We start from the raw sequence: 25,851 nt of genomic DNA on the forward strand, positions 1-25,851 counted from the left end.
TAGACTGCAGAGGGATTTCGGAGTAGTTCATTTTGATAATGTGCCCTGAATCCTTGCTTCTATAATACCTCTCTCCCCCAATCCTCTGTCCCATACTAACCGGGATCTCTAGTAGATCTTTTTTCTTTTGCCAAATCTGAATTTACAGATGGCGACTCAGAAATTTGTACTTAGATTAGCCTATTGTTTAAGGTGAAATTCAGAATCCTAATGAAACAGCAGATAGCACCAATGGGTAGGCTTAAAATGAAGACCTCATCTAAGATATGTTTTCTAAAGTTTCTATGTACCCACGACATGTCAATATTCTACTTCAGTCTTTGGGGAATATGAAACAAAAATCATTTGATGGTGAAAATAATTTTAAAGAGAAACGTTTCGCATCTCTGTAGAGATGGTGGTGGATGCTGTGAGAGAAACACTACTTCAAAATCCCTGTTACATCTAGTAACAAAAATATGCCTTAGTTAGGACTTCCTTGTTATGGTGGTTTATTCAAACTCATACTTTTTTCTTCCCTAGAACTTTATTTCTTGTCATCTATCAGCTTGACAACTTAATGTGCAGTGAATTCCTGGCCACAAGAATAATATATGAGTGCCTTTCACCTCACTTGCTTGGGTTTAACACGGGGCATGAATCTAAATACTTTTCTTAGATCATCTGCTGCCGTCCAATGCCAGTCAGTGAATGGGGAACATTTCCTTTTATTTCACTATTATAGATGGTTATGACCATGTTGCCTATTGATTGTTTAATAATACATCTTTTCCCTCAAATAATAAAGCACTGACAGAGTACTGGAGTTTTTCCTATGTGAAGCAAATGAGATTTACTGTATATTTAGTCTCTGTTGTGGATCCTGTACTGTAAATCACCAAAATCCGTGTTTAAAAATCTCTGTTAAGTGGGTTTATTATGATATGGAGGGAGATAATCTTGTATTTCTAATCAGGACCCCTGATTTGGAGACCCTCCCCGATCCTCTCATCCTATCAGGCAAACAGATCCACTTGAATTCTGTCCTCGCTTGGTTCCTCTCCAAGGCCCCTCTTTCCCATTTCCCTGAGAACACTGACCACATCTGGATCCTCCCAGCCATACAGTGACCCTGTGGTAAGGATTAGGCTAACACTGGCACTACATTTTAACTGCAAGGCTAGTAGGTTTCTAGGTTATATCTGGAGTCTTCTATTTAATATAAATAATGAGTGCTGCTCCTTTGTCCCCTATACTACTGTTTTCCTTTGTAAAATCCTGCATTTTTGTTATTTTATAATTCCTATTGTTTGGGGACATCTGGCCTTCATATAGTTTTTCTTTAAATCTAGTATTATTGTTTTGTGTCTAATTTTTAAACTATGAAATAAAACACTCCCAACTAGAAAGATACATACCAACTAAAAGATTTAACAAAAAATAAGATACCACGCAGAATGGCAACAAAAACTATCAAATATCTAGGAATTAAGCTAATCAAGAATACACAAAGACTTGCCTGGTGGTGCAGTGGTTAAGAATCCGCCTGCCGGGCTTCCCTGGTGGCGCAGTGGTTGAGAATCTGCCTGCCAATGCAGGGGACACGGGTTCGAGCCCTGGTATGGGAGGATCCCACATGCTGCGGAGCAACTGGGCCCGTGAGCCACAACTACTGAGCCTGCGCGTCTGGAGCCTGTGCTCCGCAACAAGAGAGGCCGCGATAGTGAGAGGCCCACGCACCGCGATGAAGAGTGGCCCCCGCTTGCCGCAACTAGAGAAAGCCCTTGCACAGAAACGAAGACCCAACACAGCCAAAAATAAAATAAATTAATTAATTAAAAAATTTAAAAAAAAAAAAAAAAAAAGAATCCGCCTGCCAATGCAGGGGACACGGGTTTGAGCCCTGGTCTGGGAAGATCCCACATGCCGCGGAGCAACTAAGCCCGTGTGCCACAACTACTGAGCCTGCGCTCTAGAGCCCACGAACCACAACTACTGAGCCTGCGCGCCACAACTACTGAAGCCCGCGCACCTAGAGCCGGTGGTCCGCAACAAGAGAAGCCACCGCAATGAGAAGCCCGCTCACCACAATGAAGAGTAGCCCCCGCTCACCGCAACTAGAGAAAGCCCGCGCACAGCAATGAAGACCCAACGCAGCCAAAAATAAATAAATAAATAAGTTTATAAAGTATAAATAAAAAAAAGAATACACAAGAACTTAAAAAACTTTAAATGCCTAGTCAATGACATATAAGACAATTTGAATAAATGGAAAGACATTGTATGTCTTTGGATGGCACAAACTTGATATTACGAAGATGTTCAGTCCTCACAAATTAGTTTATAAATTCAAAGCAATATTAAGAAAATTCTAGTTAGATTTTTTTTTTTTAGAAGAAACAACTTGGTGAACATATACCAAAATTTATATGAAGAGTGCTCACTTATGGTGGTGAAGGGGAATAGAATGGTGTGAGGTGATAAAAAGAAAGAAAAGAAACAGGAGGAAGAGGAGATGAAGGAGATGGGGAAGGAGGGGCTTTGCAGGAACTGATAACATACTGTACCTTGAGGAATATGGAGAGTTCAGCCCTCTGCCCCGAGGGTCCCCAATCCCACCGCACACACAACAAAACACTTTGACTATATGAGCTAATTTCTTCAGAAGCTCCATCTAATTCTCATCCCTTTTCCAGTTGTAAATTTCTAAATCTCTGTGCAAATATTCTATTTCACAAGCAGGAAATTTCCTAACTCTAAATTTTACAAGTGGGTGAATTGTTAGCTCTAAGATTTAGCATCCTCTGTTTCAAAAACAAAACTCTAGTTGGAAGAATTACCTCTAATTGTTAGGAATAGAAACTTTATAAGGCCAGGCCTCGTCTGTAGGGTTCATTCCTGCACCCCCAGAATGAAAGACAATAGCAGTCCTGTGGGTCATGTGTAAGTGCTGACCAGAGTTCATTCTGTGGAGTGAAGGGATGAGTGAGTGAGGAAAAGTGGATGAGACATTTTTGGCATGTGCTAATGTACAGTGAGCATTTAACGGCTGTGGAAAGGGACTGAGACCTTTGAATTACAGAGATACTGTGCTAATTTCTGGGTATTTTACACCATAACTTAAGAGATTGTGACCAGCAGAAAAGAGGGACCAAAAACCCTTCTATGAAACCTAGTTGAAGGTATACATAGCCTAAAGTTGAGAAGATTGATGGGACTATGAGAACAGACAGCAGATGCTCAAAGAGCTGCCATGTGGAAAGTGCAGATGGTTTAAACTGATTCCACGTGTCCTGGAACACCAAATAGAACCAACAACAGAAGTTTTAGGAAGGAAGATTTTCGCTCAATACAAACTCAACTTTCAAAAAGTTAAGAACTTTCTGAAAATGTCATGTTAGGTAGTGAGATTCCTATTATTGCAGATGCCCATGTAGAGAGTGAATAGCCTGGTGGAGGGGAGGCTACAAGGAGAATCCATGTGTCCTGAGAACCATGCGCATTTGCCTTTAACATATAATAAACAGTTCCAGGCAATGGGGTTAGGCAGTGATAAAAATGACAAGGCCCTGCCAAAAAAATAAAGATACATTTAGGGGCTTCCCTGGTGGCGCAGTGGTTGAGAATCTACCTGCCAATGCAGGGGACACGGGTTCGAGCCCTGGTCTGGGAAGATCCCACATGCCGCGGAGCAACTGGGCCCATGAGCCACAACTGCTGAGCCTGCGCGTCTGGAGCCTGTGCTCCGCAACAAGAGAGGCCGTGACAGTGAGAGGCCCGCACACCGCGATGAAGAGTGGCCCCCGCTCACCGCAACTAGAGAAAGCCCTCGTAGAGAAACGAGGACCCAACACAGCCAGAAATAAATAAATAAATAAATAAAAATTTTTTTTAAAATAAATAAAGATACATTTAAAATATAATGTCAGATATAAGTGCTTTGTAAGGAAAAAGCAGTGTAAGGAGAGAGAGGGACAGGGGTCCTACTTTAAGTAGGGTTGTCAAGGAAGTCTTCTCTGAAAAAGTCACATTGGAGCAGAACTAAAGGAACTGAGAGAGGGAGGTATGTGTGTATCTGGAAGAAGAACATTCCAGGCAAAGGAATCACAAGAGGCCAGTGTGGCAGATATAGAGACAGCACGGGGGAGTGTAGCCCTTTGCAGTGTTTTCTTGCTAGGATCCACTGTGTAAGGCTTGAAGTCAATATTGACCTAAATTGAGCATTAATGCAAATGTCAGCCTTCTGAGATTTAAGCTTCAGACTTGCCAGAGTTAAGACAAAGAATTTAATCCTGCAGTGTCTGGAAACTGGGACCTTATGAACTACCAAAACAATTAGTATTACCTCTTTGTTGACACCTAACTAACCACAGTGTGTGGAAGAAAATGTTAAGAATATATCTCATGGCCCATTCAAGACTTCAAGTTGCTAAAAGGCAGGATCTGTGTGTGATATATCTTTGTACCCACCTTTGTGTCTTAGACCTAACACTCAAGAAATGTGTGTAGAGTGAATGCATCAATGTGCTTCAGCAGCTCTAAGAATTCATTGACTCTTTTAATAATAAAAACAATTGTACAAACTGTAATTTAAAACTGGATCATAAACTGATGGAGGAAAGCTTTGTGTGGGATAATTAACGACAAGGTAATAAAAATCAGATCTCCCTTGCAAAAAGTAGAAAAAGCAGCCAGTAGCAAATGCTCTTTCTTTAGTAGTATACGAGATTAACCACAGCACTCTGCAGAGCTGGATAGGAATACGAGGAGCATCCTCTCTAGAATAATTAGCATAAACCTAGTGCCAGAGAAGGGAGACAGGCCCTTATGCTTGAGCAATAAACTTGAAAGAAAAAGTGCTTTGAGGATGTAATGCAAAAATGTGCTAATAATAGATCAACAATTCCTGACTTGTATATGTTATATGCCCTCACATGTTAGAAAACTACAGCCAAAGTTTGTGTATAAAAAAAAATCATGCTGTTATGGCAGAGAAACTTAAGAAACTATAGACATTGAGGCACCTCAGTAGAGCAAGTTACAGAATCATTTCAGTGAGACCAATGAAGTATATTTTTACAAAACTGAGAATTTATGTTTTGGCCATATGTGGTTGTTTTATAATAAAGTTGAATGCCATGGTGAAAACCAGGTTTTTCTTACCCAGATGATTGCCCATTCATACAGATGTTGTATGGAGAAGTATATTTCGGGCATCCCCAGATAAACCACATTATGAGTGTTGATTGAGTTCTGTAACAGTATTAGTACTTGATCTTGTACCCATAGAATAGATTTTATGAACTGCCCCGAGAGTCTAAAAACCTCCATGTTGTTTTGTGGGAAAATGGTTTCTTCTTTCTAAACAACCAGTTTTCAAATGAACTTTTGAGGGCTTGCTTATGTTCATTAACTATTTAGTATACTTTAGTCTTTTGGAGATTTTTTAAAATTCGTTTAAAATTTAGTGGTTTCTGAGTAATGATGATATTTTCATGATATTGGTTTATTCTAAGAAGGTTACAGTCCTGCACTAGTTAAATTTCTTTTAAAAATAAATAGAATTTCAGAATTGGAAAAGAATTTAGAGGTGATTTAGTATAAGTTCTCATCCAGTATAGAAATCTCTTTTATAGCTTCCTTGACGGATTAATATCTAGTTTCTACTTGAGTATATTTGGTGATAGCAAGAAGTGTTCTGTTTAATGAAATTTTTGCTATGAAACTGCAAATAAATCAGTGCATATTTATTGAATGTTGACTAGGTTCCCAGCACTGTTAGGTATTATTGGGAATACAAAATAATTTAAGGCTCCATCTCTGCCCCAAAGGAGCTTAAGGAATAGTTGGAGAAGCAAAATAACACATTCATTCATTGTACCAGTTTATTCAGTATGCTATGTTATAGGCACTGTGCTAAGTTCTGACAACACAAAACTTGGTCTTGGCCCTGAAGATGTTTAAACTGTTGCAAAGATGGACATTCATATACATCATATGTATATGAATACATCATATACATATGTATATGTATACATCATATACATTCATATACATCCTTCTAAAACAGAAGATAATTGCTGCAGGGTGTGTGTGTGTGTGTGTGTGTGTTCATATTGCAATGACCATATATTGCAATAGCTGCAAAAGAGGAAGGATAGTTAAGTCTATCTGGGGAAATCAAGTTTCTTGATATTCTAGGTAGGATGGTTTAAATTATATTCCTGAAAAAAAAAAAAAGTGTTGTGGTGTGTTACAAAGAATAAGACTTGTGAGGCAAATGTCCACGTGGAAGTGTCTAGCAGATAAAGACTTTCAGCTTTTTAGTGTAACAGCACTTTATTTCTAAGAATAAAGGAATAAAGGCTTTTAAATGTACACTTGACTGTTCATCATGTAATAGCAAGTTTAAATCTTTAGCCTTCCTAAGAAATAAACTATGCTAACTGGCAATATTAGAGTTAGCTACTTTAAATTTGAGTTGGCATCTCCCTACTCAAGGTATATTAGTGTTAAGAGCTGGTGAGATTCTTTGCACCGATACCTAAAGCTAAGGCTGTGTAATCTTAAGTTCAAGTACATTAGCTTATGTTTTGGGATGTTGATGTTAAGTTTTAAAATGTTGGTGCTGGATACTGGACTCATAAAATACCTAATGCATGATGAGACAATGTTGTAGAGATCCCTTTCTGAATCACTTTTGTGTATCATTGTACTGGTCAGTTTCTTAACTTAATATTTTTAGAAATTCTGCAGTATCAGCCACAAATCTTTTGTCTAATAAACAGGCCATCAGCCACATCATCATTTTACCTTGTAAGAAACCTCATATGCTCACTGGAAATATAAAATTTTGGTTAATTTTTATAATTTCGGCTAGGTCAAGTAAATTAAAGAGAAGAGTTAAATCTTTCCCCAAAGCTTCAAGCAGAAAACATGGGCTCTGCCATATGATTTTGGGTAAAATACGTGGCCTTTCTGAGCCAGTTGTATTAAATGAGTAGGATTGGCATCATTCCTACTTCACAGATATGAAAAAAAAATGATGGTAAAATAGAAATTTATTATTTTTAGTCTTTTAAACTATAGACTTCAAATGCCTTCTCTTCATCTGGGGCATTTCCATATGTCACAGGTGTGATGAGTTGGGTCTCTGGCAAACGGATTGAGAGAAATCTGAGATCAAGGTCCACATGCCCAATTCTTCCCTCCCACAGCTATCTGCCTTCCTCTCCCAGAGGATCTGCAGGAGCTATATAGACAGAGGACAAGACAGACAAAAGAACATTTAATGAAAACTAAGCTCTGGCCCCAAACCTCACTATCACTCTCCTGGTGAGCTAGGCCAGAACTCAGATAAGTCACAAGGACTTCCTTTGCCTAAGTGCTGAAGACCTGGACCAGAAGCTGGAGAAAGCACAGGAAGCCTCCTTACCCTCTTTCCCTGTACTTTCATCTCTGTTTGCCCAGATGAAGAAAAGGGGAACCTGGGCAAGGAAGAGACAGGGTGAGGAAGCGGTGGGGAGGAGGAAATTGACTATTGATTCTCCCTAAAGCCAAGAGGAGAGCTTGTGTGAGCTATCCTCCCCTGGCCCTCCAAGGGTATAATCCCCTTCCAAGAGGGAGGCAGCTCCAGACCCACCCTATCACATCAACTTCAAGGAAGAAGAGAGACTTCAAAGTGATGACTCCTAAGAGAAGCTCTAAAGAGAGACTCCAAACAAACTAATTCCAAGAGATCCCCTGCTTGAACTCAGAGCCTTAACCCCTTATGAGCACCAAGGTTTAACACTACTCCTTTAATGTTGCCACCTCTACTAGCCCTCCTTCTCCTAGAAAGAAGTAAGGAGGAACAAAGAAGAGTCTTGAGTCCTGCCCAGAGATCAGCCATCTAGATGAGTCAGAAAAAAGAAAAAATCCATAACTGAAATTCACCTTATATGGTAAAAGATCTATTCGCTTGGAATGTGTGGAACCAAATTAATGGTATTTCTGAAGTCCAGATAGCTTAACTTCCAAAAAGCATAATGACTGGGAAAAAAAATTCTCCTACCATCCACCACACCTAAATGACAGATTATCATGACTCTTACCTTACCTGCAAGTCTTCTGTGATGTCATAACAAGGTACAGCTACCACAGCCTGGAAGTTGACATCATTCACTTGCTGAGTACTAGAGCAAATTATTCTTTGATTACTATAGAAAATTTCTAAAATAAATGATCTTTTTTTCAAAGATTCTTTTAATACTTTTTTGTTTATTTGTATGATTCCAGTGTTAGAATTCCTTATCTTTGTGCTGTTTGTACATTGGTGTGGATAGTCCAGAGGATTTATGTTTCTCTGGGACTCTCCCAATTTCTTTTATCTTACTCCTGCTCACAGATTTATCAGTGAACTGCACAGTGTCCAGAGATAAGTCAGTTGAGTACAGAACTATGGATTCAGTCCCCGGGGGTTGCTTCAGAGCTTTTTCTTCATTATTTCAAGAGGATAATTATAAATATTTCAAATTTTTAAGCACCAGAAACAAATTGTCTTGGTTATGAATCACTAACAGTATGTTCCTAATGTTTATCCATAGTTTTTGTATCTGCACTGAATTTTCTCGCATGGTTTGACTTTGAAATGGATGCTTTCCACTTAAATCTTAAATTGCCATGGATCAAATAATTCATTAGTCTACCTGGCTTATGGGAAAAATGCCATGAAGCAAAATGAAAACAGTTTTGAATCTCATCCACTCCCTCATTTTTCTTTTCTTTTTTTGTGTCCTGGAGAAGCTTTCTTTAAAAGAAAGGGGAAGAAAACATAACCTAGATACAACTAAAATACAAGCTACAGGAAATGAAAGCATCCTTGATGGCTGGGAAGTCTCAGGCTAACCGAGGGTTTAAAAAAAATTAACATTCATAGTACGTATAGTCATCCTTACCCTCGAAAAGTCAGTGTATGTGTATTCATAGTGGTAGGAGAATTGCCTTTATTAAGAGAGGTATCAAAATGCATACAGGATCCTAAAGTAGATGTGATGGTTTCTTCTTTTACTTGGAAATGAAATGAATAGGTAGTGCCTCCCAAATCTGGCACTCTCTTTGTGTATCTTAAATGAGTCAGCACTTAGCTCCGGCTTTAGGAATCACTAGGCTGACATCACTTGGCAATTTGGAGGTTGTGTGAAGTGAGCTGTTTCATCTCAGAGGAAAGTAGCTAAGGCAGATTTTTCCAGATGTTCACTGGCATCTGATTTTATACATGTGTGTACTTGCCGTTGTTGTGGTTTGTTTTCCTTTGGAGAGGGGGCACAGTGTTTATTTATTCACCTCATATTTAGTACATACTTACTTTGTGCCGGGCAATGTCAACAAGGTTGGAGCTTGCCTTTAGAGAGCTTATTGGTCTAGGAGGTAAAATGATAATAGACAATTACACTATGTTTCCACAGGTACTACGATAGAGGGAAAATCAGTACTTAAAAACTGCTCCAGTTAACTGTATACTTTTGTTCTATTAATGTATAGTAATGACTCAGGTAATTATGCTTTAACTTTTTCAATGTTTAATTCTTCTACCAGACTGGTGGCATTTTATGTTCCTCAAGCAGACAAATTTCTGTTGATGCTTCACTAGAGAAGATTTGCTTGATGTCTGGTTTTTAATCATGTACAGATCAATCCTATAGCAAGTGTACTATTGTTACACCTTACCACCAAGAGAATTCGTTAATTCAAAAATCTAAGTTTTAATCAGCTCACCCCTCCAACCCCTTCGATTTTTTCCCCAGGACATTGCCTTCATGCCCCAGAGGTGCCAGGGTATGATCCTGTGCTTCTCCTTTTCCTGTTGCTATTGAGGAAATGAGCAACCAATAAAAGCAGACTTTTTACTCAGCCCTTGTGTTTATTAATAAACATCTGAAAGTTTGTCAATTATCTTTAGACTGCTCGCTCTCTTCCTTTCTTTACTCTCTGGGTCTAAACTTCCTCCATACACAGGGTGTTATTTCCTGACCAACACATGAGTTTTAAACATCATCATTAAAGAAGGAAGATACCACGTGCACAGCAGGCAGGAAATGATGCCACACCCTTGCAGTTATGCTTTTCCATCTCCCCTGGGGACAAGGACTTGTTTGTGTTGGTGAGAGTCATGCAGTGTGTGTGGTGCTCGTGGATGTCTGTTTTTGTGCTCCAGTGGTGATTGCCCCCAAATACACGTGTATTGGACTTGGAGAATAGCAAGCCTTGTGAATAAGACATTTGCTGAGAATGAAAGCACTTAAATCTTCGCCCTTTTAGAACCATCTTCCCTGCCTTTTCAGTTCCTTCTTTCTCAACAAGATTTTTGGTACTTAAAATATTTTCAGTAGTTAGCCTTAAAACAGATTCTGCATTCTCAGAGTTAATCCTATCACTGACGAAGGTAAATCTCACGTCTCTTGAGGATAGATGCTTTGTCTTCTAGCATCTTATTTCTGAGAGAACATAATTAGTTCGTACATTAACTGATAACTTAGTGACATGAAAATTAATTCCCTTCCCTTGTATCTCCATCTCTTTTCCCAGGAGAAATGGGTCTACCTCAGAAAGGAAGAGCAACAGTCCATCTTTCTTTCTTTATTTATTTATTAAAAAAAAATTTTTTTTGGACACGCTGTGCAGCATGCAGGATCCTAGTTCCCCTTCCAAGGGTCGAACCTGCACCCCCTGCAGTGGAAGCTTGGAATCCTAACCACTGGACCGCCAGGGAGGTCCCATCTTTTTAATCTTATTCCTTGTTCTTCCCAAATGCAGCCCTTTGCCTCCTGTCTCTGGAACCCACAAGATTCTGATCTTACCCTCCCCACAAAACCTATCCAAGTCCAGCAGCTTCGAGGCCCAAATGAAGTTGCTCCTACTCCATGAATCCGTCTCTGCTCACTGCAAGCCTTAGCTTTTATTTCATTTACCACATCATTCACATGGTATATGTACAGCCTTGTGTGCACTGTTGTTTGACTTTTCATGTGGCTATTTATGTCTCTCCAACGAGACTGTAAGTGCTTTTAGAACAGTGAACGTTAGTTCTGCCTCCTTGATCTTCCTATAATGGTTAGCATAAAGTAAATATTCAATACGTTTTAGTAGATATTCAATAAAGTAGATATTCAATAAGTTTTAGAACATTAGTTATGCCTCCTTGATTTTCCTATAATAGTTAGCATAAAGTAGATATTCAGTAAGTTATAAACTATCCTTATAGTTTTAGACTATATGGATAGTCTGTCCTTAGTATCTCTCTGAACAAGCCCTGGGGAATAGGTCTTTGGGATCTGTTTCTTGCTAGGTCACTCTTAGATCAGCAGAGATAGCTTGTTTTGTTCTATCAGACTGGGGACAAATCTGGACGATCAGCTTCAGGGTGCAACCCTTTGGAACCAGTTGTATTTGAATCTATGGAGTGGAGGGAGGGTAAAAGATAATCACCTTCCTGTTGGCCCACCTGCCACTTTGTGGCTCCAGTCTACATGTCTGTATCCAACTTGCCATAACCCAGTTAAAGCACCATCTTTTAAAAGAACAGGTCACAATCTAAAGAATACCCCCGGGTCACACATTAACATATTGGAATGATGCCTGCTGTTTTACCATATGCAGCAAGTTTTCTCACTTCTTTCAGTGATAATATAGTCATAACTAAGATTTAAAGTCTAAACCAGAGAAATAATTTTGGGGTTATAGTTCATAGAAAAAATATTGTACTTAATTGTTGAGGTTGTAGGAAAATAAGTACTCTCATATGCTGTTAGGGGGAGATGTATAAAGAAATCCAGCCTTTTCTTGTGGGGAGAGGAATTTGACATTGCAGGTTTACCTTGTTTGGCGCTACCCAAGCAATGTTGATTCTTCATAGTGGTAGTCTTGAGACTAATTTTATATTACAGCACACTGTCTCTCTCTTATGAAAAGATAGTAAAGCAAGAGTTATGCTTGAAAACACTCCCTGTGTTCAACGTGTATAGCCATGATAAAATATAAAAGGAGGTACCAAAAATGCATACATGGACTCAAAAACAAGATAAACACTTCTGTGGAACACAAATGGAATACTGAGCGGGGCTGAAGCAACAGCTGGGCTGTCATCCAAACGCAGGCAGTAGCGGCCAGGAGCTCAGCTCCTGCCAGTAAAGGAACTAAAAATGCACCAAGCAAGATAAGAGACTGGAGCCTGGTCACTGTTTGTAGCCAAAGGTCCTCACTCCCAAAAGGAAGCTAAAAAGAATGGCAATTAACTGGCTGCTGGAGCTGGTACTTCAGAGGAAACCGTGCATCTGGGGTGCCTCCCAACCAGGAACTGAGTCAGCCTGCCCATGTCTCCCTGACTGGAACTGTGAGATCCTGACATCACAGGAGAACATCAAAACACCATGACAAGTCCTAATGGTGGACTGGGGAGCTGGGCGCAGGAAACCACAAAAGAGTGCGTGAGAGAAAACAATCTCAAACAAGCCTACCACCCAGAACACATGAAGAAAATGATACTAAGAAAGTCTCTCAGCAAAACTGACAGTTGGAATATTGATTCACTCCACCTGAGATGAAACCAAGTTTTAAAACAAGCAGTGAAGGGCTTCCCTGGTGGCGCAGTGGTTGAGAATCTGCCTGCCAATGCAGGAGACACGGGTTCGAGCCCTGGTCCGGGAAGATCCCACATGCCGCAGAGCAACTGGGCCCGTGAGCCACAGCTACTGAGCCTGCGCGTCTGGAGCCTGTGCTCCGCAACAAGAGAGGCCGCAATAGTGAGAGGCCCGCACACCGTGATGAAGAGTGGCCCCCGCTTGCCACGACTAGAGAAAGCCCTCGCACAGAAACGAAGACCCAACACAGCCGTAAATAAAAAAATTAAAAAAAAAAAAAAAACAAGCAGTGAAGTTAAAATAAATACATTTACTTTAAAAAGTTCAAAAAAAAATAAAAAGCAGAAAAAATAGATTTAGAGTGGTCAAAGAAATAACATTAAAAAGTAGGTAGATATGATATAAGATCAAATGGATATAAAAAATTTAGAAATCATGGAAATAAAAAAGCCACTGAACTTTAAAATATCACTAGGTAGAATAATGACACTGTACTCAGTTGTAGAAAGAAGTAATGACTTAGATAAGAGTTCTGAGTTACCCAGAGGCCAGCACAGAGAGAGACAGGGATTAAAAAGCACAAACACACACCCGTGGAAGATCGGTTGAGAGACTCTAACATACATCTAATAGGAATTGCAAAAAAAAATGGAAGAAATGATGAAGCAAGTTTTGAAGCAATTATTTAAGGAGATATTGCTAAAGTTTTCCAAAATTGAAGAAAGTCAAGTCCTTAGCTACAGATATCAAGCAGTGTTCATCTACATACACTTAAAATTAAAGTGAAAATATAGAAGATCTGGGGTTAAAGGTAAAATCTTCAAAGCTACCCTAGAGAATTATTAAGGGAGATACTTTAGCCAAAAGGAAAAGGAACCCAGGGGCAAGATAAAGGATCTAAGAAAATTGGTGAGCACATGATAAATACGTAAATAATCACAATCAACTACAGATTATTTTTTTAAATTGTGTGTTTCAAAGGGAAGCTAAAACAAACTCTGGGAACAACAAAATGGGATAGTTCAGCGGGTAGTTAAAACATGCTTGGAAGGGGAGGTAGGGATTCTGAAAAGCTTTAAGTGTATACATTTTGAGAAATTATAGATAACCTTTATTACAGAAATTTAGTCTTCACCTTCCCAACCAGCTGAAGCAGGATGGAAAATAGGAGATGTGGAAGATGTTACCAATGCAACAGAAAGCAGGAAGGAGGAAGAAATGGTATATATGAAAATAAAAATATGGAGAGGGAGGCACAAGAGGGAGGGGATATGGGGATATATGTATATGTATAGCTGATTCACTTTGTTATACAGCACACCATGGTAAAGCAATTATACTCCAATAAACATGTTAAAAAAATAAAATAAAATAAAAATAAAATTATGGAAATAATCCAAATATCAGTAAATATCCAAATATGAGTGAGGTTAGCAAAATAATGTAATAGATTAAATTCACTTGTAAGAGAAAGAGGTGATTAGTTTAGATTTTTTAAAAAAGACATAAAACAGACACCTAAAAAAATAAAACAAAATCACAGACAAAAGTGCAAAATAGAGATTAAAGAAGGATATTTAAAAAACAGGAAAAAGCCGGTGGAGCTCTGTTAATATTAGACAGCATTTCTAAAATGCACTCTTTATCAAAACAAGGTATCTATTAAAGTTTTAAAACATGCATAAATTCTTGTAACACCACACAGGATACAAAAGAGTCTCAACACCCCAAGGAATTCCCTGGTTCTGAACCTTTGCAGTGAACCTCTGGCAACCACTGATCTGTTCTCTTGCCTGATTTGCAGAATGCCATGTAAAATCAGGCAGCATGTACTTTTTTGAGACTGGCACTGTTTTTAAGTTAACAATTGCCTAAATGCACATCGTCGTTGGAATGTTTTTAATAAATTATAGCACATCCACACCATGTAATAATGTGGCCCTTAGAATGAAGTAGATCCCTATGTGCCGATGTGTTAAGGTCTCCAAGACATACTATGAAAGTGAAAAACTCAAGGTGCAAGAACAACTCATATAGGAAGATCCCATGTGTTTATATGTCATGTTTCTGTAAATGCACAGATATAGATCCAGAAGAGTACGCACCAAGCTTATCAGGGCTTCCTAAGGAATGGCAAGGGAGTAGCAAAGGTGAAGGGAAGATGCTCCCTTCTGTGCTAAATATGTGTTTTTTAAAAAAGATTTATAATAGCAAAAAATAAAATGTTTAAGCATAACTTAACAATAAATGTCTAAAATCTATTTGGGGAAAGCTATGAAACACTCTTGGGAGACACAAAATTAGATTGAACAAGTGGAAGCACACCATGGAGAGGAAGAATCAACACCATGAAGATGTCAGTGCTTCTTAAATTAATTTACAAATGTAATGTAATCCCAATAAAAATACCACCAAGGTTTTTTTTTTTTTTTCTGGATCTAGACTATAAAGTTGATTATAAAGTTCATTGTGAAAGACAAGCATGAATTTGAGCACTTGTAACACTCATGACTGATTCAGTTGTCTTTCTCCTGTGCTTGACCTTGAAGGGTGCATTGCTCTGGGTATCTCTAACATATCTGACGAACAGCAGAACCTCCACAATGGTTGACTTTTCCTGAGGCACACACAGAACTACTCAGCACTTGTGTTCTACACATCCTACACCACCGCCATCGATGTCATTTATGTCTCCCTCATGTAATAGATAAGCTGGCCCTTATTTATGTTGCTCTATTTTTGTTATACCAAGCAGTTCCTCTGATGCTAAGTGGTTTGGTCTGGTTTGGTTTGGTTTGAACCTCAGCCCTTTGGTGTCTCATTCATGCAAATGTGAAACTGTTTCAACATGTTACCACTGTTCCCTGCTGCTTCTCATTGCAATCCTTTTCTGGAAACTGCCTAAATTAAGTAGATCTTATTTTTACATTATAATAATGGGTGTTATGATTCTAACAAAGGGACTGAGAATCAAATAACCATCATCAAAGATAAACAATCAAAGATGTAGACGAACATTAATGATTTAAAACTGAAAATTACTATTAAAAGGCCCTAAGTTTACATTGACCGTGCGAGGTATTTCAATGTGCGATCAAGAGTGTACATACTCTACTTAAAAATGCATCTCTTTGCTAGTATAAATGTGATAATTACAATTTTAAATATTTGACTTCTTTTCCTAGATCTGAGCAGCATTTCAGGGCATAGTTTGGATGGGTTGCTTCCTTTTTTAAAGAAGTTTGAATTTTACTTTGTTTCTCTTGAAAGACATCCCCCTGTAGAAAGTAACAGCAAGAAATTCAGTTTATTTCATTGACCTTAGAATTTTTTTTCAAAAACAGCTGTGGTGTTATCTCAAAATAATTTGCAAATGGGAATTCATGAATCCAACTTTAGTGAGCCCATTTCTCCAATCACTGCAACCCTTGTGTTTCTTTTCCAGAAATATTACCTAGATATTATGACAGACATGGAACAATTTTACATGTATATTTTTTATTCCTCTAGGAACTTTAATTGTAAAGTCTTGAGGAGCATTTTATATATTTATATTACTGGATGTCAGCTGCTCCTTAGGACCTAGAGGATATTGGACCAAATTCCAGTCCATGGCCTAAGTTCTGACATACTCCTAGAAGAATTAGGTTCTCATGGTCCCAGTTCCTGTTTCCATGGAAACAGTTTATAGATTTTTAGCATCCAGGCAAACTTTCTTTGTCTGTTCAGTTTTGATCCAAGCATGAAATTTAGTCCTTTTTTTGCTGTGATTTCCACAAAATTCATTCATAATAGGGGTGTGTGTGTGTGTGTGTGTTTAGCAGATTTTACCAAAGGTTTAGGGAAGAGTGAAAGGTATTTACATCTCAAAACAGAAATAATGAGTGTACACTCCAGCCTCCTACCATGTTGCTTGAGCTATTTCCTTCGATTCTAGCCCCTCTCTGCTCTGCTGACTCACTCCTCCTAACTCCAAGCCTGTTCATCCCAATACAGCGTGGGGGGTTTAGCATCTTTGTTGCCTGGCTTCACCTGACCTTTGCCCTCAGTGACTCACCTCCTTCTAGATCCCTGTCTTCCTCATTCCCAAACTAACTGAGATATTTTCTTTAACGTAGATGATATCGTTCAAGAATTATTCTCATGGAGGACTTCCCTGGTGGTCCAGTGGTTAAGACTTCACCTTCCAATGCAGGGGGTGTGGGTTTGATACCTGGTCGGGGAGCTAAGATCCCACATGCCTCGTGGCCAAAAAACCAAAACATAAAACAGAAGCAATATTGTAACAAATTCAATAAAGACTTTAAAAATGGTCCACATCAAAAAAAAATTTTTTTTAAAGAATTATTCTCGTATCTGCTTTTAGGAGAGTAACTTTCTCACCTTGCTATATTGTGGATCAGATTCTCTTGTTCATCTTGCTTTTTAAATTTTTCTCTCTTCCCCCTACCCTCATTTCTTTCCCCTCTTTCTCGCCCTGCCCCTATATAAACACTCTGTGTAGCTCTAGTCTCAATGCTTTTTCCTCCAAAGGCAGTCTGAGGGTTGTCCCTAGAAGAAAAGGATGGGATTCCTCGTCATAATGACATGTGTGTGTGTATCAGCTGGTGGTGATGGTCTGAGCCTCGATCGTTTGTAGAATGGGATGTGGGCGGTGGCTTTCTCCCTGGTCTTACCCCAAGCACTCTCCCTTAGCCCTGCACCGGCAGCCTGGAGCCCTACCATTATGCCTTTGCAATTTGTTTTGCAGCCTTCCCTTAAGGCTTGTTTTGTACTTTAATCTTTAAATTTCTGGGTAAAGGTAAAAAGAAGTGAGGTATAGGTTTAATTAGACAAGCTTCTCAAAAGAGCAGAAAAGGTGAAACAGAAACTTTCAAGTTCTTACAAGCTGCTATTTACAAATATCCCACAGAAACACCCTTTACCCATTTCTTTTTTTAAAAGAAACCTATCTGCCTTATTTTTTTCTGTCTTCTTTCTCTTTTTTACTGTACCTTTGAAAATATTGATGCTTCTCCCAGTTCTTCTCAGTGTTGCAGAGTTTCCGTTAACCATGGAAGATACTGTTGGACTCCGTAACCTGCCCTCTTCCTTTTCGTACTCCTGGATAGGCAACCTGCCATCACATTCTTTGGGACTTCAACCATGAGCTGTGTCTCTGCTGGAGTCTTCTTAGGATGTGTTCTCTTGGCAGCGTGAGCAGCTATTGTTCGTAGTGACTAAATTCCAGTATCTTTTTCTACTCTGTGCTCATTTCTGAGTAGTTAACAGCTTCTGGAAAATAGATCACTGCCTTTGCCTTCCTGGGATTTAAATAGGCACATTTTAAAAATTACATCTTTGTGAAGATTGAAAGAAATATGACATCAGAAGGCGGAGAGGAACTTCTGGAGATTGCCTATGTGTTCCCCTCCTACATTGGGCTGTTCTCTTAAAGCCATCGTAGCAGAAACTTGGAGAAATGAGGAGACTATCTGGAGTGGTGGAAATATACTAGCCTGCTCTGCTGTTTCCTAGCTATATGAACGTGGGCAAGTTATTGAACTTCTCTGAACTTTAGTTGGGTTCTTCTGTAGAATGGGGAGAAAATGACCTACCTCTCTAGCATGGCAGACGCTAGCCAATCAGGTACCTTTGTGCAGAATATAAAAAGGCATCCCATGAGGGTGAACAGCTGAGCGAGGGGGGCACAAGCAGGATTTCAGCCCACACTTGCCCCTCAGCTGGGCACCCTGGTGCAGGGCATAACCTGAAACCCTCTGCAGCAGCCAAGCTCCAGAGGTTTATCGTCTTCCCCCATGAGCAGCAAGCCTGGAGAAGGGCTGGGCAGGGGGCAGTAATGGGGCCGCCTGGTTGCTTGGCAGGGACTTAGCACCTCCAGAAGGTGCCTGCCTTTTTACCTTCTAGCTCGTCTCTATTTTCATCACACCATTAACAATGTCATATTAACATACTAGCTGTATCTCCCATGTCACCAGGTTATGGTCATATTCTCATGCCATAGCAGTCTACTTTGTAATAGAGTCAGTTTCTACTTCTAGAATCAACATAAAGAGCTTTGCTGTTGCAAAATCATTGTACACTATGGATTTTCAGCCATTTGACATAATAAGGTACAAATAGACTTCCCCTGCATTATTAATTCCATGTTATTACCATCAATTTCTTGGTTATTATTCTTTCTCTGAACTTATTGTTTGCTTATTGTCCAGATGATTCCACTTACATGTACTTCTTCCTGGGGATGATTCCTCCAGGTTGATTCAAGGATTATTTTGCCTCATCCTACCTCATCTTCAGAAAGAATGTGTTCTCTCTTACCCAAATTGCAATCTTATGAGACTGCTGGACATTCTTAGGGCTTAATATTCTTTTCAACAAATAGAAGAATTAGTAGAGGGATAGAAGTTGATGTAATATTTTGTGTGAAAAGCAGCAAGTTTAGACATAACTATTTTACTATCGGACATTTCTGTATTTTTTCATCTCTCTCTGAAGAAATAGTTTTTACAAAAGCTTAGTAAATTCCCATTTTATTAAAGCCATTCACGTTCATCTGTGCATGTCTAAGATACGGATAGAAAGAAAAGAGGAAACGATAAAGATGGGAATTTCTCCCATATTTCCTCCTTTTAATGCTTCTCATACAGAAACTAATATAAATCTTGGGAGCCATCCAATTCAAGACTGAGTCTGATAAGAGGATGTACTTCCCAGACCAATGACTGATTCTGCCAGGCTTCAGTAAGAGAAGAAATGCAAATTTAAAAAAATTTTTTTTAAACATGAATGTTCTTTAAATATTTATTTTGTTGTGAATCGTTCTGTGTCCTAACAAAACTGCTGCGTTTTGTGTCATGAGTTAGACATGGTGAACAAAGATATATCGATACATTTCATTTTTCCAACATGTGGGCTAAGAATAAAAATCTCGGTGCTGGAATTGAACATTGTATTCTCCAGGCAAAGGAAATGGACATTTATTGGATGTTATTGCTGCTTTCTTTGCACTAATGACATTATGAAAGCTCTTTGAGTAATATAATTTGAAAATATTATTTCTTTGTTTCAGGTCATGCAAGACAAGATAATCTGCCTTCCAAAAAGAGTGCAGCCTTCTCAGAACCACTCTTCCGTTTCGAATGTCTCTCAAGCAGTGGCCAGTACCACCCCACTGCCTCCACCGAAACCGTCTCCTACTAACCCAGTCACTGTGGAAATGAAAGGACTGAAGACAGATTTGGACCTTCAGCAGTACAGCTTTATTAACCAGATGTGCTATGAGCGAGCCCTCCACTGGTACGCCAAGTATTTCCCTTACCTTGTCCTCATCCATACCCTGGTCTTCATGCTCTGTAGCAACTTTTGGTTCAAATTCCCTGGTTCCAGCTCCAAAATAGAACATTTCATCTCAATCCTGGGGAAGTGTTTTGACTCTCCCTGGACCACAAGGGCTTTATCTGAAGTGTCTGGGGAGGACTCAGAAGAAAAGGACAACAGGAAGAACAACATGAGCCGGTCCAACACCACCCAGTCTGGTCCAGAAGGCAGCCTGGTCAACTCTCAGTCTTTAAAGTCAATTCCTGAGAAGTTTGTGGTTGACAAATCCACTGCAGGGGCTCTAGATAAGAAGGAGGGTGAGCAAGCGAAGGCTTTATTTGAGAAGGTGAAGAAGTTCAGGCTGCACGTAGAAGAAGGTGATATATTATATGCTATGTATGTTCGTCAGACTGTACTTAAGGTTATAAAATTCCTAATCATCATTGCATATAATAGCGCCCTGGTTTCCAAAGTCCAGTTTACAGTGGACTGTAATGTTGACATTCAGGACATGACTGGATATAAAAACTTTTCTTGCAATCATACCATGGCACACTTGTTCTCAAAACTCTCCTTTTGCTACCTGTGCTTTGTAAGTATCTACGGATTGACGTGCCTTTATACCTTATACTGGCTGTTCTACCGTTCTCTGAGGGAGTACTCTTTTGAGTATGTCCGGCAGGAAACTGGAATTGATGATATTCCAGATGTGAAAAATGACTTTGCTTTTATGCTTCATATGATAGATCAGTACGACCCTCTGTATTCCAAGAGGTTTGCAGTGTTCCTATCTGAAGTGAGTGAAAACAAATTAAAGCAGCTGAATTTAAACAATGAGTGGACTCCGGATAAACTGAGGCAGAAGCTGCAGACGAATGCCCATAACCGCCTGGAATTGCCTCTCATCATGCTCTCTGGCCTTCCAGACACTGTTTTTGAAATCACAGAGTTGCAGTCTCTAAAACTTGAAATCATTAAGAATGTCATGATACCAGCCACCATTGCACAGCTAGACAATCTCCAGGAGCTCTCTCTGCACCAGTGCTCGGTCAAAATCCACAGCGCGGCGCTCTCTTTCCTGAAGGAGAACCTCAAGGTCTTGAGCGTCAAGTTTGATGATATGAGGGAGCTGCCCCCCTGGATGTATGGCCTCCGGAACCTGGAGGAGCTCTACCTGGTTGGCTCTCTAAGTCACGATATTTCCAAAAATATCACCCTTGAGTCTCTGCGGGATCTCAAAAGCCTTAAAATTCTCTCTATCAAAAGCAATGTTTCCAAAATCCCGCAGGCAGTGGTTGATGTTTCCAGCCATCTCCAGAAGATGTGCATACACAACGATGGCACCAAGCTGGTGATGCTTAACAATCTGAAGAAGATGACCAATCTGACAGAGCTAGAGCTGGTCCACTGTGACCTGGAGCGCATTCCTCACGCCGTGTTCAGCCTGCTTAGCCTCCAGGAATTGGACCTCAAGGAAAATAATCTGAAATCTATAGAAGAGATCGTTAGCTTCCAGCACTTGAGAAAGTTGACAGTGCTAAAACTGTGGCATAACAGCATCACCTACATCCCAGAGCATATAAAGAAACTCACCAGCCTGGAGCGCCTCTTCTTTAGTCACAATAAAATAGAGGTGCTGCCTTCCCACCTCTTCCTATGCAACAAGATCCGATATCTGGACTTGTCCTACAATGACATTAGATTTATCCCGCCTGAGATCGGAGTTCTACAAAGTTTACAGTATTTTTCCATCACTTGTAACAAAGTGGAGAGCCTTCCAGATGAACTCTATTTCTGTAAGAAACTCAAAACTCTGAAGATTGGGAAAAACAGCCTATCAGTACTTTCACCAAAAATTGGAAATTTACTGTTTCTCTCCTATTTAGATGTTAAAGGCAATCACTTTGAAATTCTCCCTCCCGAACTGGGCGACTGTCGGGCTCTGAAGCGAGCTGGTTTAGTTGTAGAAGATGCTCTGTTTGAAACCCTGCCTTCTGATGTCCGGGAGCAAATGAAAACAGAATAACTTATTTTTGTTTAAAGTTTGACTGAAACATGCTTCTACCAAATACAGTATAAATAATTAGGTAGTCTTAACGCCTTTCCTATTTTATTATTTTTTTCTTTTTCACACAAAACAAAATGTACACAAAGACTGAGTAAGGAGTATGTATTTTTAATAAAAATTTAATTGTATTTTTTCAATATTAATATTTTAAAGTTTTATTTGTCCTGGAACCTAATGTATCTATTACTGTTTTCCACTGACAGAAACAGATGGTTCCGTCTGTTTTTTTGTTTTGGTTGTTTTGTTTGTTTTGGTTTTTCAGTTCATTCTTGTGAAGGGAAGGGAATTTTAAGTTGCATGCTTTTGGTGTTTTTTAAATCAGTGAAGATATTTTGCCAAGGTCATTTTTAGCTTGTTTACACCTGTACAGGGTCCTTATTTTTGTTTTCATTGTATGTGTACCAAGGAATCTGTGCTAGTTATTTTAATTCCAGCTGCCTTCTCCATTGGCCAAGTATTTCACTCTATAGAAAACACTTCTCTGGAGTGTAAACTCACATAAGGGCATTGTCATAGACTATTATTTTCGAAATTTCCCCTTGCCTCCAACAGAACCCTAAATTCTATTCTTTCACATACCTGACAGTTATTTATCCTTGGGCAAGGATTTTGTAAGTGAGTAAAGACAATAATCTCCCATGGTCAGCTTGCTTGAATTGGTCATTTATAATTTAACTGATTTACATTTTTACCAACATTTAAAAAATATCATTGAAAAGGAAATACAGAGGTTCCTCCCATGTAATATCAATATTGTATGTAGTACTGGTGAACAACCTTAGAAAAGCTAATTTATTTTAATTAAAATAGGTAATTAAATTTAAAAATCGGAACCAGAAGCCTGTTTTTCAGTAACTTAATCATCTTTGATATCTTGATATGTGAATACATCCGATGGAAAAAAAAAAAATGTGCTACTAAAGCACTCTGCTGAAGAGCTGGTGCACCCAGGCAGGCACACTGGTTCCTCTGGGTAGTGTGGAAGTGGTGATCTCTATTCAAATTCTGCCTGTTACACGAAGTAATCCACGTATATGTACGTATATAAATCTATCTATCTCCCTCAAGACTGCCCTTGCTGCAAATGCTAGTGATGCAAGCACAGAAAGTCTGCTCTCTTTGGCTTAAAAAAAGTATCTCATCTAAAATGGTTCTGTTCCTTTTTTTTTTTTAAGTGTGAATAAATTGCTAAGTAGATAGAAATAATTTTTGCCTGGTGGTTAGCCGAGTTTTATTTATCTCTGTACTTAAACACCCAACGTAGTATGGGTCTTGGGCAAAAGTTTTCACTGACTATTAAGCTGTATAGAACAGGAAAATGAAAGCACTATTTGTGCCCTCAATCTAGGACCAGTGCTACCTATCATGGGAATTTCGTTTTATGCTCCAAATTCACACTGTTTTCGGAACCCTAGTCTGACCTAAGGAAGTTTTGTGACTTAACGAAGAAAAGTAGAAAGATGGTTTGGGGTTTCAAGATGCTGCTTTTAAAATTTACCCCTTGATCCTGGTGACTTTGTTTAATGCTACTTTGAGTCATACATGGAACACAGCTATGGGAACTACTCAGCAGATATATGTACCTCAATTGTGTTTTAAATGTTATGATACATTGTGGGGTAAAGGATTTGGGGAAGAGATGCTTTTCATTTATTTAATAATTGAATCATGTAGACCAAAATGCTTTGCTGTCTCTGCTCTGTGTTTAAGTGTTAACAATGGTGATTTTGTATAGCTGGTTTATTTCACCCTGGAATTGAAACAAAATGTTTAAGATAGTAACATGGTTATATTTCTTGTAGGATAAAATATTCAATTCTAGAATGTTGTTAGGATCCTGATTATGAACAATGTGTTATATTTAGAAACATAGCCCTACCTGTTTTAAACAAACAAACAAACAAACCTGGAAGATTGTCCATGGCTGAGCATGACAAGAATAACCCTGTTGAAAGGTGGTAAAACATTAGGTGCACTATTTTTCTGGATAAAATTTATAGTTGTTTTCTATATCACCCTTAAAAGGGACCTATTCAGGTTAAAAATCATATTTATGCTGAAATCTTTATCTGGTGTTAACTCATAATCTCATACGTGTTCATAACTGAAGTCACTAATAATTAGTCTTTGTGACAATTTGCTCAAAATGCCAAAAGAATTTGATTTGCTTTCTTAATGATTTCACAGGCTGACCCCTAACCTAAGTTCTAAATAACATCCAGTAAATCAGTATAGTTCTATGACTTTATGGTTTAACTAGGAAGGAAAATTCATAGATATTTCTGTTAGATTTTATAAAAATTCAAATTGTTCAAACTTCATCTTGAGTCTAAATTTTCTGACCCTGACCCTTTTTAATATTGTATATTTTTGTTCACATTCTTAAGTGAAAAGCATTAAATTACTCTTTAGCCTTTAACTGGGAAACTCAGGTAAATGAACTGCTGACTTTTCTAAAGTTCTTTAATGAATCAACTCAGTGTTAAAAGGGGTATTAACCCAATCCTTTTCGTATTTTAACAAGTGCTCTTGCTAAAAAGGAACAACTAGCTCTATTTCTCCAACTTCTGTAAGACTCATGAGAAACAGCTTATGTAAATATAAAAGCATTGTATGTGCTCTTAAATCCTATGGCTATTGGACACCCATAGTGAGTATGCTCTTTGGTCAGTTTTAATGGTTAAGTGTAGAACAGACAGTTGTCTGGGGATGGTCTGGTTGAAACAGAGCATCTAAGTATATCCCAGTGGAACTCACCTAAGATGACCACATCTCAGAAAACTAGTTATATGTTGGGTTTTCACTTTGTTTTGTTTTTAATACAACACTTTTAATATAAGTGTTCTTGATACAGTGAAACCTGTTATTTACACTGGTAAATTTTCTGATTTTTCACCCACCCTTCTCTGCCTTAGGTTTCCAATGTAGCTATTGTAATGAGTTCTAACAATTTCCATGGCATCCTGTGTGCAGGCACTGCTTTTTCAGAAAGGCTTGGGACATAAGCCTGCTGTGAATACTTTGGTCATTTAAGAGGTGCCTCCTTATCTGCCTCTGAAGCCATCTTTATAGAGAGGGGCTTAAGCAACCTGGAATCTTCCTTGGGTTACTTGCGATGAGGAAAGTCCACATTTCTGCAATTATGATTTCTGTTATAAGAAAGAGGAGAAAAAAATCTTTACATCTCTTGTTATCATTTCCCCCAAGGGTTTTGCTGTTGTTTATGTTCCTAATTCTAAGAAAAGTCCATTTTTTAAGGAGTATTTTACTCTCTAATCTAATTTCATACCAAATACCTGATCAGTAGTAATGATATATTTACTAAAAGAGTGAACACTCATGGTCCATCTTTATGAAAACTGTCAGCAATATGTAGTAGTGAATAGATAAGATAAACCTCAAAACAATTTCCATTTTTGTTTAGAGACTAAATTAAGATTCAATTTACATTCTCCTATAAATCCTGAATGTGATAATGCCATTCAAGCGATTCACATTTTTGGTAGGATCTCAAGAACTCAGGGTAGATAGGGTTCCATAGCAAAACAGCACAGTTATTAGTGAGGGGAATGCCTCAAGGGTCGGTAAGATTTTCTCACTTTTTTTCTTGTCTATTCAGATATATTGTAAGAAAGCCTGGACAGTCTCGACCAGACGTGCCATTGATTTTTCAGATTTAGGCCTCAGTGACATGCTTCTAATACAATTACATACCATCCTTCCAAACTAGCTGTCCACTCTTATTCCATCTTCCCAGAGCCTTTCACTGATAAAAGTAACATCCTTGAATTCCTTTTGGGGAGAGGGAAGAGGGTCTCCTCCCACCCCAAGGAATTTTTTTTTATTTAGAAGACCTTAAAAAGGGGT

At 38.8% G+C, this 25,851-nt stretch overlaps 1 protein-coding gene across 2 annotated transcripts in view; it reads left to right on the plus strand.

Moving 5' to 3' along the window:
* Nucleotides 1-22,075, plus strand: part of LRRC8C (leucine rich repeat containing 8 VRAC subunit C) — a 93,201-nt gene extending 71,126 nt beyond the window's left edge. For both annotated transcript variants that reach the window (XM_059899984.1, XM_059899993.1), the window contains one exon: nucleotides 19,669-22,075. In XM_059899984.1, coding sequence (XP_059755967.1) covers nucleotides 19,669-21,942 — 2,274 coding nt within the window. In that variant the 3' untranslated portion in view covers nucleotides 21,943-22,075. The remainder of the gene's footprint in view (nucleotides 1-19,668) is intronic.
* Nucleotides 22,076-25,851: the final 3,776 nt, after the last annotated feature.

Source organism: Balaenoptera ricei, chromosome 1, assembly GCF_028023285.1.
Source record: "Balaenoptera ricei isolate mBalRic1 chromosome 1, mBalRic1.hap2, whole genome shotgun sequence".
Taxonomy (NCBI): Eukaryota; Metazoa; Chordata; class Mammalia; order Artiodactyla; family Balaenopteridae; genus Balaenoptera; species Balaenoptera ricei.